This window comes from Perca flavescens, chromosome 15 (genome assembly GCF_004354835.1).
Source record: "Perca flavescens isolate YP-PL-M2 chromosome 15, PFLA_1.0, whole genome shotgun sequence".
Taxonomy (NCBI): Eukaryota; Metazoa; Chordata; class Actinopteri; order Perciformes; family Percidae; genus Perca; species Perca flavescens.
Genome location: NC_041345.1, coordinates 6,718,653 through 6,738,303, shown reverse-complemented (window position 1 = coordinate 6,738,303; position 19,651 = coordinate 6,718,653). Strand labels below are relative to the sequence as shown.

The following is a 19,651-nucleotide window of genomic DNA, read 5'->3' as shown; positions in this document are numbered from 1 at the left end:
TGATATTGACTGGCCTTTATTTGTTCTGTTTCTTTAGTCTGAAGAGCGAAAGATTAACCCTCAGGTGTCCCTCTACCTGCTGTCTCAAGTAAGCAACATACACAACAGACGGTACTCACAGCCATCACCAAAGCACTGGAATTATGGGATTAGTTTTGTGACTTTAATTCCAAGCAAAACTTCTCAAGTATCAAACAAAAAACACTAACTCAAGCAAAACAATTGTCACCTCAAAGGTAAAACTTAAAACTTGCAAACAAAACATTTGTGTAGTTGTAAACTATTGCTCTTTTATTTGTTTGATATATCTTTTTGTTTACAGTTCCCTCTGCTTCTTTCTCAATGATCAGTCTTTTGCTCTCTCCATACGAGATACGAACTTTACCATACATTGTTTCCGCATATACTTCATTCACTTTTCAATTAACGGTTCTTGTTTATAAAGATGTATTTTTTTATTACTTTCTTAATTGTGTATGTCTGCGTATTTTCCAGGTGTTTCTGATCATTCACTATCAGCCAATGGTCAACGCACTGGCCGAAGTTATTCTCAATGGAGATCTGTCCGTCTTCACCCCGCAGACGGATATACACAGCACACACAAGAACACGGTAACGCACACACGTGTACACACACACACACACACACACACACACACACACACACACACACACACACACACACACACACACACACACACACACGTACACAACACAATTACGTTATATACACACACTGTACAAACCAACATGAAAACCATACACAGAAATATTTGACCAACAGCACTCCCAGAACCATCATTAAAAACCACTTATTTGCAACACACACAGAGCAGACTGTACATTGAGTCACACAAGTACATATACACTGGGAGTACAGCACACAAACAATAAATACACACAAGCACACATACGCAGGCAACCGCATGGATATATGCGCATAGATACACACACACACACACACACACACACACACACACACACACACACACACACACACACACACACACACACACACACACACACACACACACACACACACACACACACACACACACACACACACAGAGTGGAGTTCCAGAGGTGCGTGTAGGTGGTTATGAGATTGCGGGGTCATGGTTTTCTCCATGATTCACCCACATCAAGGCAGCTATATGCTCATTATCTACATTGTTTTTTCTTCTTTTCATTTTTCTTCTCTCTCTTTCCTTGTTTCAATTCTTTCTGCCATCTAAGCATGGGATTGAAACATTCTGTCTGCTGTCTTTGTATCGTCTTTCTCTGAACGTCTCTTTATATTTTACATCTGTAGCTTTTATTTCCCTTTGGTTTTTCTTTCTATCTCCCCCTTACCTTCCCCATCTAATTCCCCTCACCTCTCATTTTCTAATTCTCTCTTCCTTCCATTTTCTAATGCGTGCAGGCAAACACACACACACACACACACACACACACACACACACACACACACACACACACACACACACACACACACACACACACACACTCACTCCCTCTTGTTATTTTTTTGACCATCTGTTTGTATAGCCAGGTGGGTGTGCTGAGCTAAGCTAGTGAGCGTTTCTGAGAACCCTTGTGGTTTGTGTGTGTGTCTGTGTGTGTCTGTTGTAAGAAGCAGCCTACCTTTTCAGTGAATGTGAGTTGAGGCGTGATGTATGAACAACGTTGGTCTACCACAACAGGAGGCAGCCAGACCAAACTAGTACCTGCTATTTACTCAGCAGTGCTTTTCTGTTTCTGCATTTTGTGTTCTTTAAAAGTGCCACATGTTGCATTTTTAAACATTAGTGTAGTAGTTTTCCAGCAATTAGAGAAGTGTGTGTGTGTGTGTGTGTGTGTGTGTGTGTGTGTGTGTGTGTGTGTGTGTGTGTGTGTGTGTGTGTGTGTGTGTGTGTGTGTATATATATATACACACACGCACATACACACACACTGTAAAAGTAATTTCAATTTTCAGAATTTGAGGTTTCTCTATCAGATTAAGTAAACTACAGAAACAGACTTGAGATGGTTTTACTGTCTTGTGGCTTTTTAGAAAGTTAATCCTGGTCATTAGTTCCTGTGTATACTTTATTTGTTGACTACTATTGTGTCACTGATTAACGAGCAACGTGAGCTTTTATGGCTTGCCTTCCTCAGAGGCACAGCAGACTGTAACAGGGCCCATGACCTTTTCTCCATTCAAGAGTCAAATAAGGTTGTATTATTCTGAAGTGAAGACTGGTTACGGTTTCAAATCCTTCACTTTATTTTAACCTGCAGTGATGTGAGTATTTGTGTCCTTGTTTATTGCTTAAATGTGCTTTCATATGCATGTTTTTGTTCATTCTGCATGTTTGCAGGCACATAGGACACCTGCATTTTGCAGAATGATTTTTTGTTGAAAAAGCCCATGATAATTCCTCAAAATCCCTAACAGATAATTTTTTTTTTTTATACATGCATGTTGGATTTTGAATATTAATTGTTTCCGCCTCATCAGATAGAACTGCTGTTGTGTTATTGTTTGATTTATTGTAGATGAAACAGAGTGATGAGGCATGGGCTCTGTTTATGCACAGGTGGTCAATCGGTACTTCCTGTTTGTCTGTGATGTGGCAGGAAATTGGGTCACATGATGGAACACTGACAGAGCTGGCTCACCTAACCTAAATCTCTTTCCTGGAAGAATTTTTTTCTCTCTCTCTTTTGTACACGTTTTCTTGCAAGTGCACCAGTTAGATACATGATGTCACAACATTTGCATGTCTGTAACTGTATACTGTATCTTTTTACCAAAGCACATACAGCTGTTTTAGTTGTGTGCATTTAAAGGTATATCTTTGACCTGCAAATGGTGCCCTATTTCGATGTGCTGCAAGGTGTGTTTGTGCAGGGCTTTGTCTGAGCATGTGTGTGTGTGTAGGTTTGCCTTACACACTTCCTGACCTCCATTAATTTCTCAGCATAGTCTGAGAGTGTGAGCGGTTTACCAGAATATAGTCAGCTAACAGGTGCAACACATACACACTAATGCTAGTCTGTGGTTTATGTCTGGCAGCATACACACCGTGTTTTTAGCAGCAACTACAATACAATCCTAAGCGCTCAGACCTGATACAGATGGTAGATGCATATATCAATGTTTTTGTTGGCTGGCTACAGGAAGGATTACAAAGACTTGAGCTGCTAAGGCTTTTTACTCTATTATGCTTCAGGGTTGACTTAAAGGACAATTTCGGCGCAAAATGACCTAGGTGTGTACCCATGCCCCGATGAATAGCGTTATAAACTAATCAGCGGTTTGCGGTAGCTTGTTTCAAGCTAGAGACACATTTTATTAGCATGAAAACACATCCCAGAGAACTGTCCACTCGGTAATCGTGTGTTATTAACCCTTTGGTTCATTTTGCTCCGGAATTGTCCTTTTTAAGTTAAAACAAACTATTAAAAACACATTTTAGTCCGTAACAGCCATGTTTTATCTTGTTATTCCCAGTTCAATAAAGAATACTTCTGGGAATACATACAGATTGAGCTGAAATTAAGAATGACGTTTTTTTACTGTGTATTCCTTATAAGGCCACCTTTTCCTCTTGTGAGAACATGGAGAAAAGGCGAAGAGTGAAACAAGAGGGGATGTAGGTGAGATGGACCAGGCAGGAAGGAGTAATAAACAGAGCAATAAAAAAACTCTACTACTAATAGCATTCACGATCATCAAGCAATGAATCTGTTTAGCCAAAGAAACAGACCTAAACATAAGGTATAAGTTTTGTTTTTGATTCATTTGGCACACAGCTCCTTCCAGTAATGGTCTATACTGAGAAACTGCAACTGTTTTTGGCACATAAGGAGGATGTGCCCACATCTTCTGACCCAATACACCAAGAGTACATTTGTGCATCGATGTACCTACGATTTCACGTGTGTTTGGTGGTTTGTGTTAGCATAAGAAGTGGAATTAAAAGGGGCCACCTAGTTTCAACCTGAGATACCTGATCCTCCTCCTCCCTCTTTGTATTCTTCAACAAAGTTGACTCTTTACATACAACTGAAACCACAGAAGCAGGATTACCGGTACCTTGGCATTCAGTGGCCCTTTATTTTCAGTGGACCTACAGTATTGATCTGTTTATTTAGATCCTGAATAGCTTTTCTTACTGTTGTCCACAGGGGGAAAAAATAAATAATAATAATGAATAAAATAAATAAGTCAATCTTGATAAAAGTGAATACAGTATTACATGCATATACATATGTATACACAAAGAGGAATGCATACATGCTCAATTAAATTGGCTCAATCAAAAACATACAATTACAATCAAACAAATCTACTTACCACAAGTTTGCATGATTCTTCATGACATCAAAATATTCAGGCTCATTTTTATGTTGCCTGAGCACATCCCACAACAGTTAATGGTGTTAGAAGTGCACTTTTCAGGTTAGCCTGAATAAGTACAGTAGTAAAATTGGTACTGATGATGGCTCATATCTCTCTTAGCACAGCCAAAGCAATCTCTCCAATAGGTCACACTTCTGCCCCCTTTCCACTAGTTTGGTACAGTGTGCTAAAACCTCCCTGTGTTGAGCCATTTGATCAAATGCATTTCTGCTCTGGCATCACTGTTTGATCGACCCAATTAGTCAAAAATAGAGATGCACAGATTACAACTTTCTAGGCCGATTCCGATTTTTCATTGAGTTTGAACTGCCGATGCCGATTTTAGCTGATTCCGATTTCATATTTTCTAACCACTTTACAGCACACACAAATATTTATTTTCTATCTTTTCTTTAATAGAACATTTTACATTTTACATAGAACATAGAACATTTTTTGAATAGATAATCGATCGCTATGAAATAGAACTATATAAATTACTCCTGGTGTCGGAAATTCACACGTATCTAAAGTGCAATGTTATGGAAGAACCATTTCCTTCTTTTCACATCCAATATCCAACTTAATATAAATATATATATATATATATATATATATATATATATATATATATATATATATATATATATATATCTCCTTGCAGTATAGAGATATTTCTCAAAACGCACACACAGGCCTGTTTGAATGTTAACCGTAACATTATCTGAAAACATAAACGTAACCGCTCATTTTACACAGTTAAGCAACAAACTAAACGCTGGGAACCTGGAAAGCATTTTAAACCGTAACGTTAATACGTGTCGAGGAATACATCGTCTCTCTCTCTTTATTTTTATTTTTTTATTTATTTATTTTTTAATACAGCGTCTCCTGCAGCCGGGCGTCAGAGGCCGACGGACCGTCACCGCAGTGTTCGCTAACGTTAGCTTCTTGTCTGACCTGGGGTCTGATAAACAGTAAATTCATCAAAGTCAGCGTGCCCAACGCTATTTTCCGATCAACTGTAGCTGTCTCCGCGGTTCTCATGTTCGAGTTTTTCAGCCTCAGAGGGGAAAGAGAGCGGCTGACCGTTCGCCTGAGATCAGTAGAGCAGACTGCTCTGCAGAGCCGTGCATAATTATGACTTTATAACATTTCATAAACAACCGATTGAGCGGCGGTGCGCTGATCCTGTGCGATGGTAATCATGGTAAAATCTGCATATGTCAGACTGACCTGCCGGTCGCTGGTCATGGCCGATCATGTGGGGGGTTGTAATTATTATTATTATTATTATTATTATTATGATTCGGAGGGTGTTGACATCTCTTCTCAGCATCTTATCATTTACCAGCTGTTTCCTGTGTGCATATCTGGCTTTTGGAGTAAGTCTGAGGGCTATATGTGAGAAGTGGGTTACTTCTAGTTCCAGTATGGCCTCACCAACGTGGCCTCAAAGCCAGTGATAAACTGTGTATGTGTGCGTTTGTTTCGTCAAGTGGTAATTTTCTCTGATAAAATATATCGGGGAGGAAGAGGTTTTTGTGTGTTAACAGACTTTGATCAACAAGATGGCGCAAGACGGATTTACTGTAAGGCTCTCGGTTTGTGTGCATGTGTGAGAAGATAAAGGCATATCGGTTATATGTGGTTTGCATGTTTTTTTTATGCGTGTTCATGCATGTCTGTTTTGCACACACTTCTACCAGTGAAGGGTTGCAGTATTGCTTCCTGGAAACGGGACAGTTAGTTTCTTTTAAGTATCCCGCCTCTGTGTGCGTTTACTCCAGATTATCATTACTTGACCTTTTCTCACTTGTTTTGAACTATTATCTGCATTTGTATATATGTATACAGCACATTTGGGAGGTGTGGTGTTGTGTTACCACTGTGTAACACTATGGATGTGAAAACCGAGAAGCAAAGTTACAGAACGGCTACTGCTTTATTTTAACCAAAAACATCTTTAAAAGCACATTATAACAAAAATACTTTCACGATTTCCTTGCTCCTTACGACCTCACACTGATCAGACAACCTTGGCCCAAAACTGGTCAGCGGTGCGAAAGGGTTATAATTCTCACTTCCAAGCATGTGATGTCTTCCCATCTCACCCCCTTGCCTCTGTGTCCCTTCTCTAACCCCTCAGGCCAGTGCAGGAGGTGTGCGCTGCTTCACCAAGCCCCTGGAGTCTCTGGAGCGCTCCCTGGAGCTGTCCCGCCACCGCGGCCGCAAGAGAACTCAGAAGAGGCCTAATTACAAGAACCTAGGCGAGGAGGAGGACGACGAAAGAGCTCGGGGAGGGGGAGGAGGCAGCGGAGGAGGAGTAGAGGAGGGCTGGGACGACGACAGCAGAGGAGGAGGAGAGAGGGAGGGAGGTCGAGAGAGGGAGAAAGGAAAAGGTACAGAGGGAGTAGGAGGAGCAGGGAGTTCTAAGGGAAGCAGAGCGAGTGGGGAGACGGCGGAAGGTGAGTGTGTGTCTCACAGGACACAGCAGTACAGGACTGTTTGTCAGTGTTTCTTTACTCCCATCAATAAGACACAGACTCCCATGATGCACCCTGGTTACCCAACGGCCACCACAGCAGCAGTCCTCGTCTCCAAACAAAAAAGAGAGAAACTAACTTTAAAAGACAAAATAACTAAAAACTTTGACACCAAGTGTGCTCTGCTTTTTTTTTGCTCTTCATTTTGGCCGCTTAATTCAATGTGCATATGACTGTTAATGTCATCTCCATGGAGTCACTGTTTATTGTCAAATTCAGATTAGCTTCCTTATCAGACGTAAGACAGTTATCAAGTTAAGAACATGCTTAATGCCTGAAAAAGGAAGTGTTAAAAACAACAAATGTCAAAGAATGAAAGAGTGTTAAAGTGTAAGCTAAAATAAAATGCAGAAGTAGAAAGAAACTAAATATAACGAAAAAATTCCTTTCTGGACAGTTTTGAGATGAGGTCACCTTCTTTCAGCTGCTTCCTTTTGTTTGGCACCTTTTAATTTCCCCATGGTTACCATGGCTAGCACTGACCACGTGTCCAACAAACTGTCCATGGCAAGAGTCCATTTCCACAGTGACACATCCATCCTGTGCTCCTCACCTCTCCGTCTGTCTCTCACTCCTGCTCCGTGTGCATGTTTGTGTTTGTTGGTGTGTGTGTACGTAAAAATGTCACCATTTCACTCCTCTGAAAGGATTCCTTCTTACTCTTTATTACTGACTGAATAAACTCTTTTTGCAGAGAGTCTTTGTGCAGGGGTACACAGTCTTCATTTCTTCCGACGGCACAAAAGCACCTGACAGCATGGGTTTTAACACAAATCGCAACGTGGGCTGCAGAGGAACAGATAGTTTCAATATGAAACATGTACCATTTGGGGTGGAAAAACAACACCCACCCTATTTAACTGATTGATAAGAAAAGAAGTAAAATAAGACACCTTTTGACACATAGATGGTAAATTGGACATGATGTGTATCATTGATTATATTTTAATTTGATCCTTACATTTTAATGCTATCAAATCAGATTTATGCATTGAAAATTAATATTGTTTTCCCTAATCAATAGTAAGCAGACTGGATGAGAAGGAAGCACTTCAGACTTGACATTCATATTCACTGGTGACAATAGCTCATTTCCGTCTTCATATCTATGATGGGAGTTTTTGCTGAGGATGTGTGATGTGAATGTGAAGAGCATGTTATAAAATTCACATTTATGGATATTTATGCAAGTAAGTACAATGTGTGTGTGTGTGTGCGCGTGTGTGCGTGTGCGCGCGCAGAGATAGAGATGGTGGTGATGGACAAGTGTAAGGTGTCGGAGCTGACGGAGCAGAACATCACTGATGAAGAGAAGACAGCTGCAGCCACCCGCACACACACGCAGAGGAGCAGGTACACGTACACACATATCTGAACATACCAAGCTGTTAGATTGGTCTAAGACATGGAAAGAATGAGTAAAAGGAAAGATGGACGTGTTTATTAACTGATGATATCCTCTCTCTCTCTGTCTCTGCAGACCTTTCTTAGACATGGTGTACAGTGCTCTCGACTGCAGCAATGATGACTACCATGCCCTGTTTGTCCTCTGCCTGCTTTATGCTGTCTCACACAGCAAAGGTTGGCCTTTCTTTTCATTTAGTGGCTCACTGGTCAAATGAAGCTAGCTGGCGTCCATACTGGTGGCCAATTTACATCTAGGCTGTGCACAACTGCTTATATTTCCAAAACCAGGACTTGACTTACTCAACAGAACTGGAAACATTTGGTTCAATTGTGGGGTGTTTTTGGGGCGGAGAACTGTTTCCTACTTTACATGTGAACAAATGTGTTTGAATATACACTCACATGCCAATTCATTAGGTACACTTAGCTACAACTAATGCAATCTGATACAACGGTCATGCGTTTAAATCCTACCTTCATGAAGGTTTATAATGTTCCATTTTTGTTAACCGTTTTAGAGAGGTGTCGATTTAACTGTATGATCCTTTTGGAGGATGTAGTTTGTGGTGCTGTTGAATTGCGTTGTGTTATACTGACACTATTATTTTGTCTACCCCATTTATATCAAGGAGAGTAGGCCAAATAGGATTTAAAATCTCTCTGTATAATGCAATACAGAATAATGACCATACAGCACCTCTCTTAAACAGATAGATAGATAGATAGATAGATAGATAGATAGATAGATAGATAGATAGATAGATTTTTATTGATCCCAAAGAATGGGAATAGGTTGTTTTGTGCAAGTCCTCATTTCCCCAAATCTCTAAAATGGAGGTGGTGAGTGTAAAGTTAGCATGATCCATAGAGTCACAGTGGCCACTCTTATGGGGAATATAAGGTTGATTGAAATGACGCCACACCTCAGATTATTTTTGAGTAGACACAGGACTGACGGCAAGATAGGGTGGTATTATAATCTTTTAACAAATCTTTAGTTTAACGGTATTCATGTTTGATGCCACTGAGTCTGCATGCATGTCCGTTCGTCTGTAGGTATTAACCGAGATCTTCTGGAGCGTCTGCAGTTGCCAGTTCCTGACCAGGAGAAGAGCTCTTACAGCCTGGTGCTGGTAGAGAGACTGATCAGAGTTATGAGCCAGGCATCCCAGCCAGGTAACACACACACACACACACCTGCCTTTGAGAGCATAACATTAAGTTAATATCTTTAGTTATTAGATATTTATTTCATTTGCATGTTTTCAAACTGAACATATGAGCATGGACACTTTCTTTTAAGCACAGTATGTATTACAAGAATTTCTTCACAAGTGAGTGTGAATGTAGTAGAAGATGTTAAACTTGTAGCTGAAAAACCATGAGCGAACACATTTTGGTCTATTAATTACATATCAGACATTAACATTGAACACAATACTTCATGTAAATTTTGCTTTTTAGAGCAAAGATGGAACTAAAGCATTTTATCCTAAATACTTAATGACTGTGTGTGTGTGTGTGTGTGTGTGTGTGTGTGTGTGTGTGTAGATGGTAAAGTGCGTCTAGCTACCCTGGAGCTTAGCTGCCTTTTACTGAAGCAGTCTGTGCTCTCTGGAAACCGCTGTATAATCAAAGATGTACATCTGGCCTGCCTGGAGGTACAGCACACACAAACATGTACATGCTACATCAGTACTCATGCATACAGTCCTGTCATAGATCACACCACACATAATCAATACTCCCACAAACAGGCATAAAGAATCTCATTGATCAGCGGGTCAGAGGTGGAAAGTTGGATCTTGTGCCATCCATAGCAGTAAAACATTCCCTTTTACATTTAACGTTATCACTTCCTCAGAACCTGTAGGAGCAGGGTTTCTCAATGAGTGCTACTTTGTGTTTGACCTAAGATATTGTTCAGCAGGGAGAAGACGGACCACCCGTTTCCTCTTTTACAGCACTCTTCTCAACCCTCACTTCTTATCTCTCTTAACTATCTCTATTAACGGTCTTCTCCTCCTCATTCACTCCCTCAGACTCCTCTTCCTCTCTCTCCTGCTATCCGCCCTGACTTGCACAGCCCTCAATTAGTCTTCCTTGTCCTTCTGAGAATTGTTTTTTCTTCTCTCAGTTCAGGGTAATCCTTCACACCCTCTTTCTTTGCATTCCTCTTTTCTTTTTTCACTGGAGTTACATGAAGTAGTTGTGCTACTTTTGTTTTCATTTCATTTTTGAAAAAAAAATTAAAAAAATCCCCATCTGATCTGAGTGCATTTAAAAGAAACCTGACCATGGACATTTTACAATAATTTTTCCAAAGCCAGGTTTTACCAACTAATATTAGTCAGTTTAACATCATTGGTGGTTTCTGCTTGAAGAATTTCCTACCTCTGGTACAGTTTAACATTAATGAAGAGACCATTTCAATTAGGACAGCACTCATGTGGCTGGAATGGTAATGTTAAGAAGTTTTCCAGCAAGTATGGTCATTATTTTTAGTCAAAGTTAATTTTGCCTAATTTTTTTGTTGTGGCTTTTGGCTTCTCTCTTACGTGTGCTATTCAATGAAGACACAATACCAAAGAACTGACCTTCCTGTTGATATAATGGGAATTCTGCCCTGACCCTGCTAATTCACTTTTTCCCTGCTGTGGGGAAGTCATGACCAGGACCGGTCATGTTACTAATGTCTGACAGGAAAGCAGGCCGGCATTTCTCAGATTTAGTTTATTCAGTGCTAAACAAACACGGGTTCACCATATTGAAGGATTACGGTATCTACACTGCTTTCATTCTAGTACTTACTACAGGAAGAACACTGGCTGCCCATAACTATCCTACCTCTAGCTCTCTGACACATGCTGGAATGGGGTAAACTAGGGATGCATTTATTGCAGTAAAAGGAAATGGCCTTGAATAAACCAGCGGAGGAGTGATGTCATTATTTAATAGTTGCCCATAAATCAGATCTGATTCCTATTAAGTATGTTATTCATTAGCAGTTTTTGAATGACAGGTGTCACCCTTTCTAAGGACAGCCAGTAGAGGGAAGGAGTGAGGGAGAGAAAGGAGAGGGAGGGAGGGAGAAAGAGAAGGAGTACAGTATATATGAATGTTCTGTAAACTGTTTTTTAACATGTTTTCTTTTTTTATGGCAGAGAGCGAGAGAGAGAGAGAGAGAGAGAGAGGAGAATAAGCAAACATGTTAACAATACACAGTTTTCAGTTTAAATAAATAATTATGTGTTTTCTTTCTGTTAATGTCTGTTCATTTATTTGAAGTGTCACAGTTAGGGGAGGCTGTGTTAAGGCCAGCGCTTAAAAACATTAGCGTCTATCTATTCCTTTTTCATTTTTATAACAAACACTATTTCTGGCAATTCTATTCTTAAGTGTTCATTTTTTGAAAAGACACATTTAATGAAGTTAAGGATGTTTAACTTGTATCAGATGAATGATGGTTCAGACGGTGTATTTGCAATTATAGTGTATAAACATGTTTGTGTTTGCAGGGTGGTAGAGAAGAAAGTCTGCATTTACTGCGGCGTTTCTACAAGGTGAGTGTACACAGTAACACACACCGACACACACTCTTTAAGATAACCAGACATTTATCTACCCAATGCGCACACACACACACACACACTCACACACACAAACACACGCACCAGCAACCTACATAAATACCTGCTTTTCTCCCATCTACCCACACATATACTGTATTTGACCACAAAGTATACGGAAGGACAAGTGAAGCAGCAACTGACAACTGGAAACTCAGTCAGAAGACAAGCAAATTATATTAATGCAAAAATATTTTGCATTCTGCTGACTGCTGTAGCACAATAGGATTTAAGCTGACAGTAATACCATGAAAATGTTGCTGTTCTGGCTGCTAGGACAGAGACAGCTGCTGGGACGAGCAAACAGACAGGAAAAAAAATAGGTTAGGGAGAAAGAAAACGATTAAAGAGCCAGACGGGTAAACGGACAATCTGGTGTTACGATCAGGTCTTCTTGAGACAACAAAAGCTGAAACACAATCTACCTGTTGAGTTTCTTTTGTCTGCATGTGTTTAAATGTATCCAGTTATTATAACTGAAACCATTTCCCTGAAGGTGTAATAGGTAAAACTGAAAATACAATACAGCATCGTATTTCTATTCGGCACATGTTTTCAGTGCAGTCAATGCTTTCTGTTTCTCTTTGAGTGTCTTTGGATATCCGTTTTGGAATCCGTCACAGGAGTTGAGTTTTGCACTGTGAACTGAGCAGTGTGCAGTGTGACTTTTTCACAATTTGACCACATGGATCATTACGGACAAAGGGAGGCAAAAAATGTTCTAATTCATCATTCAGGAGAACTTCAACGTGCTGACTCCAAACATAAGCATTGAAAAAAATGAGGCTTCCTGATGAAAGAATATGGTCATTACTTAGAAATAGTAGTTGCTCTCTTGTTAACTAGCTTGTTCAAAACCGGTACTCTCAAGCAGGTTGAGATAAAAGTTTAAAATGATTTTCAAGTCCTGCTTTAATTAATATTTCCGGTAACACTTTACTTGAAGTTATCTACATAAGAGTGACAAGACTGTCATGAACACATGACACTGTCATAAACACATGACACTGTTATGACACATGAACCCTAACCCTAACTCTAACTCTCTAACCCTAAACCTAACTCATCATGACAGAAACCGAATGACACTTAATTACATAAGCGTTATGTCATAAACGTTTATGACTTGTTTATAATGTTCATGACAGTGTCATGTCACTCTTATGTCAATACCTTCAAGTAAAGTTTAACCATATTTCCTCTCAAACATCAAGTGGAAACAACTTTGAATGATGAATCTCATAAAATTAAATGTTTATTTGACTTAAGTATATTTGGATTAAATAATAAAATGATTAATCTGACATGAAACGGGATGAAATTGGATGTCATTCGGTTTTAATATTGGGAAATATTTAACATATCTTAAGTGCTTCATATTGTAAATAATGTTTATCTTTACTCATTGAATTATTTATTTTTATATCAAACCATATGATTACGTTTCCATTTAGCACAGCATTCACCAATTCAAGAACACTTTTATAATTAAAGTACTGTCCGTTAAGTAGCCTCACGCAAACAATGAAAATGTTCTTGATAGATTGAAGTAGTGGATAATGAAAAAAATACTAAAATTTAAAATATTTTAAAAATGAAACCTCTGGTTGCTGCTTTATTTACTATTTGGTTTTATTTTAACTTGATCAACAACACAAGTGGAATGTTTTAGCCTAGACGCATCAGCGTGGTTAGAGGAACACAATTAACATAGCACTTTCCTGTACGCATAGAAGCTACACTGTGCATGTCCAAACAACTTGTCTTATCTGTTAAGCGTTTCCTGTTACGGTTCAAAACATCAACATTTTGTTGATGGAACGTCATTCAAGAATTCATCTGGTATTTTTACAGTTGAGTTTCACTTTATGTGGAAATGAGGTAAAACTCTGAGCCTGAAAGCTTATCCATGTTCATTCTAGATGTAATGTCCACACATGCTCTGCCTTATATTTAACTGGCATCCAAATTGATCATGTCGTCACAGGGCGAGGAGATCTTTCTGGACATGTTTGAAGACGAATACAGGAGCATGACGGTTAGTTGACCTTCATTTAATATACCTTTTTTTTTTTTTTTTTCTCCTTGAAAAATGTAACATGAATTACCTGAGCTTCCAAATATATTCTTGGTGTTGCTAATATTTATGCGGGTGCTGTATGTCGTGGGCTTATTTGTACTTGTGTATGTTGCAGATGAAACCCCTGAATGTGGAGTATCTTATGATGGATGCCTCCGTGCTGCTGCCACCCACCGGCACCCCTCTGACTGGCATTGACTTTGTCAAGAGACTTCCCTGTGGGGACGTGGAGAAGACACGCAGGGTACGTCCACACACTCAACTTGAGCTCAGTTCACAGTGCATAACGCTTACATTTGAAATCAATAAGTCAAAATACAACAGGTTGTTAGATTCCTGGGAAGTCAGGTCTTGTAGTTGAAATATGAATTATGAGGCCGAAGGCCACATGTAGCAGACTTATTTTTACTTAAATAATAGTTGACATTTTTTAATACCTGTTTAACTACACTGCAACACAGCAGGTATACCTCATCACATCCTTTTGGTTTTTCTGTTCTGCCATGCTGCAAACACATGACAGCAGAATGGCGGCACTCTAAAGCACAGATGAAAGATGCAATGGATTAGCCTGATTCTGACATTATAAAAACATTGCATGATGTTGTGTTTTTTGTTTGGGACCTCTGCACAGGCAATCCGTGTGTTCTTCATGCTGAGGTCCTTATCGCTTCAGCTTCAGGGAGAACTTGAGACGCAGCTGCCTCTGACCAGACCCGAAGACCTTATCAAGACGGATGACGTCTTAGACCTCAGTAAGACACACACAGAAAAACAGAAGCATACTGTATAATGCTACAGGACAGATGAGGTGCTTATTTATTTATTATTTTTACACTTTTGGGAAACAGAGTCAAACTTCAGGGTGGGGCACAATGAAACCCTGAATTAAGTATAGTTAGTGCAATAAAAGTATAACCTAAGAATGTCAAGAAAAGAAAATTACAGACACTTGCCTCTTTAACTACAAGAGCATGAGAAAACATAACTCTAACCACCCCTACAGTATACAATTCAGTAATTCTCTCTCCCTCTCTCTGTCTAACACACTCCCTCTCTCTGCAAAAGACAGCATTAGATCTACAGCACAGACGTGTGAGTGCAGTGTTAACAATACCAAGACACATGCATATGCGAACATTCACAACCACAACGACAGAGACAATGTACAGGTGCACATCTTCCCACACACTGAGATAACCCGAACACTCTTCTCTTACTGTACCCAGGTGTGTAGATGATGTTAAGGAAACTTGCAAGTGGTTAGCTCTCTGACTTGCAGGATATCACAAGCACTGCACAGTAATGTGAACAGGAGCTAGGACTGTGTCACACACTTAGTTCACAGAGTTTGCAAATCAACAAATGTAAATATACGACTTTCTACCATCACAACCCCACAGCACTCCACTTCCCGGTATCGAAAGAAAGGCTGCAACTCAGCTACCTACCCTAGAGTGACTTGTTGTTGATGTGTGTGTTGAAATGTAATTAGAATCAGTGTTTCTCTCACATAGGCTGTACTAGGCTGGCTTACTCGAGTATATTAAAGGATAAACCTGGTTTAATTTTTATCTCCATATGCCTCTATGCCAAAGACCCAAACACACAAATAAAAAACCAACCATTTACCATATATATAAATTGGACTACGGGAAGAAAGTGTTCAATTCCAGGAGGGCAACCCCAGAAGCATGTGCCAAAGACTAAAAACTAGTGCTGTCAGTTAAACGCGTTATTAACGGCGTTAATGCAAACCCATTTTCAAGCAGCCAACAAGTAAAAACAGCTGAAGCAGAGGTTAAAGGAGACCTATTGTTGCTTTTCCATATTTTTTGTTATATCTGTCAGGCAAGTTACTGCAGTGTTTACATTGCATACAGTCCCTCATGTAGCTACATCCTAATGCCAGGGAAAGCTGAAATCTTTCTCAGAACATCTCCGAAAGAAAGTAAGGTTAACCACAAATTCCCCATTATGTCATACAGTATCTATATTAGGTGTATCTTAAGAGATTCTGTTTTCCACTATCTATTTTCTTTTCCTCTTTCACACCTTCTTTGCGATATCTCTTCTTCTTCTGTCTTTGACTTTATGTAATGATCAGTAGCACGACTGTAAGGATGAAAATTTAAGAAAATTACACACCATTTGTGAAAGATATTACTTGCACCACTGTACAAGTAACATGTTCTGTTTTTGCCTTTCTTTTTACCTACATCATATATATTAAATCCTATTTGTGATTTCAAATGTTTAAAATTGTGGTAGGTATACTCTTAACATCCCTTCTTAGAGCTATATACGAAGAGTTAATTGTAAATTCCACTGGGCTGTTTAGTTAGCAGTGATGACTGTATCATCTGTGGCAAATCTAGGTAGCTGTGGCCTTTTTAAGAGTTATCATACCTGTGATGACTGAGCTTCAGTTTCGGTACATTTTGGAAACACATTTGTAGAACGATTAAACCTTTAAACCTGACAAAAGTGGCCTGACACAGCACTGTGCCTGTAGATACTGACGTGATTTCGATAGATGTGTCATGGCTGTTTTATTTTTTCTGCACCAGAATATTATATACGGTTTTCAATTTTGTCATCAGAGTGCAGGAAACTACCATAATTGGCTGTTATCAGTAGCTGACCTATTTTTAATTCTTGAAAGACTTTCCACTTTTATGATGTCTGTGGCAGAAGCTCTACTTTCATGAGTCCTGTTTTATCTTCCCAAACCCTTGTGATGGAAACACATCTAATTCTAATATTTCTTAATTTCCCTCTTTTGGGAGGGGGAGGGAGATATCTAAAAAAAAAAAATCACTTAACTAATGGCTGGAAACATACCTATTGAAACCAAATGTCTCCCTGCAGGTTTACTTTCAGATATAATTCAGTGGTTGAAACTGTGACTGTTTTCATATTTCCACATGTTGAAAGAGTCTGTGGCAGATATAGATGACGTGGCTTCCAGTAATTTTTTGTCACTTGAAAAGATACTGTTAAACAATCTTTGATTTAGTAATTATGCTTAACTGTCTTTATTTAACTCTATTCATGTATAGTTAGAAAAAAATCCCACAATGGGTTTACCCTTCTGTTAATTTTTTTTTTACATTTTTTATTTATTTTTGTATGCTTCCGTTCAGCGATAGCCGTGGTCAGAGGCCTTATGTTTTCGTGTTGTCCATCCGTGGTTCGTGAGATATTATGAGATATATTGTGAGATATTCTAGCATCTTGATAAGCACTGAGCCAGAGTGAACAAGTCAAATTAAACAACGTGATGCTTCATCCACACACTCTTGTCACAGTGTAGGAAAGTACATTGCTCACATAGCCTCGTTTTCTGTAACCATTGAAGCATGGCGGAATCAGCAGGCTAGCTATTTAAAGGTGCTCCAAGCAATGTTGGGTGACGTTATTTCTTGTTGATGTTCAAAGTATTTTCAAACAAAACGAAGAATAGCTCGCTCCTCCCTCCTCATCCTGTTCCCTCCCTTCTGTGCTTCAGCGCACCCAAAATCCTTCTTGTCAGTTATTAGCTGAACACTGGGACCACTTTGTTTTTGTTGGCGTGTGTGGACCCTAGGCTGTCTACAGAGACCGTGTTTTTTTACAGTGTGTTCAGGGGACCGGCATCTCGCAGATAGTGAGGAGATGTTTGCTGTATGTGACAAAAAATGTTGTAGCCTAAAAAACACGTGACATCGCTTAGAGTACCTTTAACTAGCCAGCCACGGACAAGCTAGCTAGCACGGACTAGCTAGCTAGCGCCAGCCATTCGTCTCTGGAGCGGCCATCTTCTCTCCTCCCGGCGACGTAGTCTACAACACACTTTACTGCCCCACTAACGTGTGTTGTAACAATAACAACCATCAACAATCGCCATTTTCTTTTGTACTAGTCAAATGACCTCAGCAAACAATTCAATGTCTGTTCTACGCTTTCTATTTCTGTGGGATAAAATGATGAAGTGAGGGTTTTATATCCCAAAGGTCAACTTCATTGTGCAAAATCCCTTTCTGGCCCATCATTCAACACCACAACTCAGGAACAGAAGGGGAGACATTTGTTTGGATACTGAATTACTGAACTAATCTTTGGCGTCCACATTAAAACTTGTGATTGTATAGACCTTTTGTGCTGCCGGGAAGATGTGTGTGTGAAGCATTCACGCTTTAGAATTTTGTAGCTTCTTTGAAGCGACATCCACATTTGAAGCATTGTCTACAACTTTATGTTCTATCCTTTTCCTCTGGTCGTCCACCACAAGCTCATTGGTTTTGCGGATATTGAGCTTCAAGTGATTGTCGTTGCACCATGTGAGAAAGGTCTTGATCAGTCCTCTGAAAAAAATAGTCTCTTAGTGAAGACAGCATATTTTTCACTGCAATCCTACATGTCAGTATATTAGTATGTATAACTTCCATTTCGCCCCAAAATACACTAAATACCTTTTTATTAAATTCCTTCAAACTCGTCACTACATATGAGCCTGGACAGACTAGACTCTAAACTGCAACTTGACTGCTGTGCAGAGTTATAATTCTAGTTTACAGTACTAAGTCACTGTCACTTTTAGTTAAGCAAGGCGGTTGACTAAGAACACACTCTTACAGATTAATTATAGAGAGAGGGAGGGGTTTTCCTTGTGGTTTGGGGGATTTAAAGCTACAACCTTCCACCCACAAACTCCTGGTTCTGACTATTTGACTGCCACCGCCTCCGCTTTAGCACATCCTCGTAGCTGTTGAATCACAGAACATTTCCTGATATCTGTACCTGTAAATTGTGTCCGTAGAGTAGTATCCTTGTGGTTTCAGAGGTGGTCTAGCAAGTGGAGGGTCATGTTGCATTCCCATCAACAGGAACTTTACCGAAAGTGTGCTTGAGGAAGTGTCACTATCCCAGGACCATGCAAAGACACATATTCACGATGATGCGTGACTTAATTGTTAGCCTTGCATTGCCAGACTAATTCGCAAATGTGTATTATTCTGGAACTTTTCGGTTCATCTTCAATTTCCAAGGGGCGTTATTAACGGGCATAGACTGAAATGCATCTTGACAACATTTAATAGACCTACAACCAGTCGGAGCAATGAAACAACGTAGCTCTGAGTGACACGTGCCAGTTGGGGTGGTGCTTGGTCTGTTTTGCAGCAGGAAAGAAAGTGGCTGCCTGGTCACAAACTTTCTTAAGTTATGCTATACAGTAACAGAATCTTGATTCACATTCGATCAGAGCCACACAGTTTGGGTTTGGCAAGCCTGGTGCGTTGCTCTGGAAACAGTATGCCAGTTACATTTGGTAACTGCGTTCGGTATGCATTACGCTCCTCTTGTCAGTCATTGTCTTAAACCCGCCCCATGTGAGATAAACGGTTGTGATTGGCCCGTACAGGTTCTGGACGGCTCTAAATCAGTTTGAATGAGAGAGGGCTAGATGTGTCTGCCAGAGCAAATGAAACCTGAGCGTGCAGATTTGTCTGGTTTCCAGGCTAACTTATTGTCACAATTGTTAAAAAAAAAAAAGTCACTTTTGAAGAAGCTGATGACCCTGATTTTACGTGTTATATATTTCTAATAAACCCAAGTG

General features: G+C 39.7%; 1 protein-coding gene across 2 annotated transcripts in view; it reads left to right on the top strand.

The window, feature by feature from the left end:
* clec16a (C-type lectin domain containing 16A) overlaps positions 1–19,651 on the top strand; it is a 47,333-nt gene that overhangs the window by 17,263 nt on the left and 10,419 nt on the right. For both annotated transcript variants that reach the window (XM_028598709.1, XM_028598708.1), the window contains 11 exons: positions 38–88; positions 496–612; positions 6,540–6,858; positions 8,178–8,289; positions 8,417–8,517; positions 9,400–9,519; positions 9,895–10,004; positions 11,862–11,906; positions 13,960–14,010; positions 14,168–14,296; positions 14,687–14,807. In XM_028598709.1, the coding sequence (XP_028454510.1) occupies positions 38–88; positions 496–612; positions 6,540–6,858; positions 8,178–8,289; positions 8,417–8,517; positions 9,400–9,519; positions 9,895–10,004; positions 11,862–11,906; positions 13,960–14,010; positions 14,168–14,296; positions 14,687–14,807 (1,276 nt within the window). The remainder of the gene's footprint in view (positions 1–37; positions 89–495; positions 613–6,539; positions 6,859–8,177; positions 8,290–8,416; positions 8,518–9,399; positions 9,520–9,894; positions 10,005–11,861; positions 11,907–13,959; positions 14,011–14,167; positions 14,297–14,686; positions 14,808–19,651) is intronic.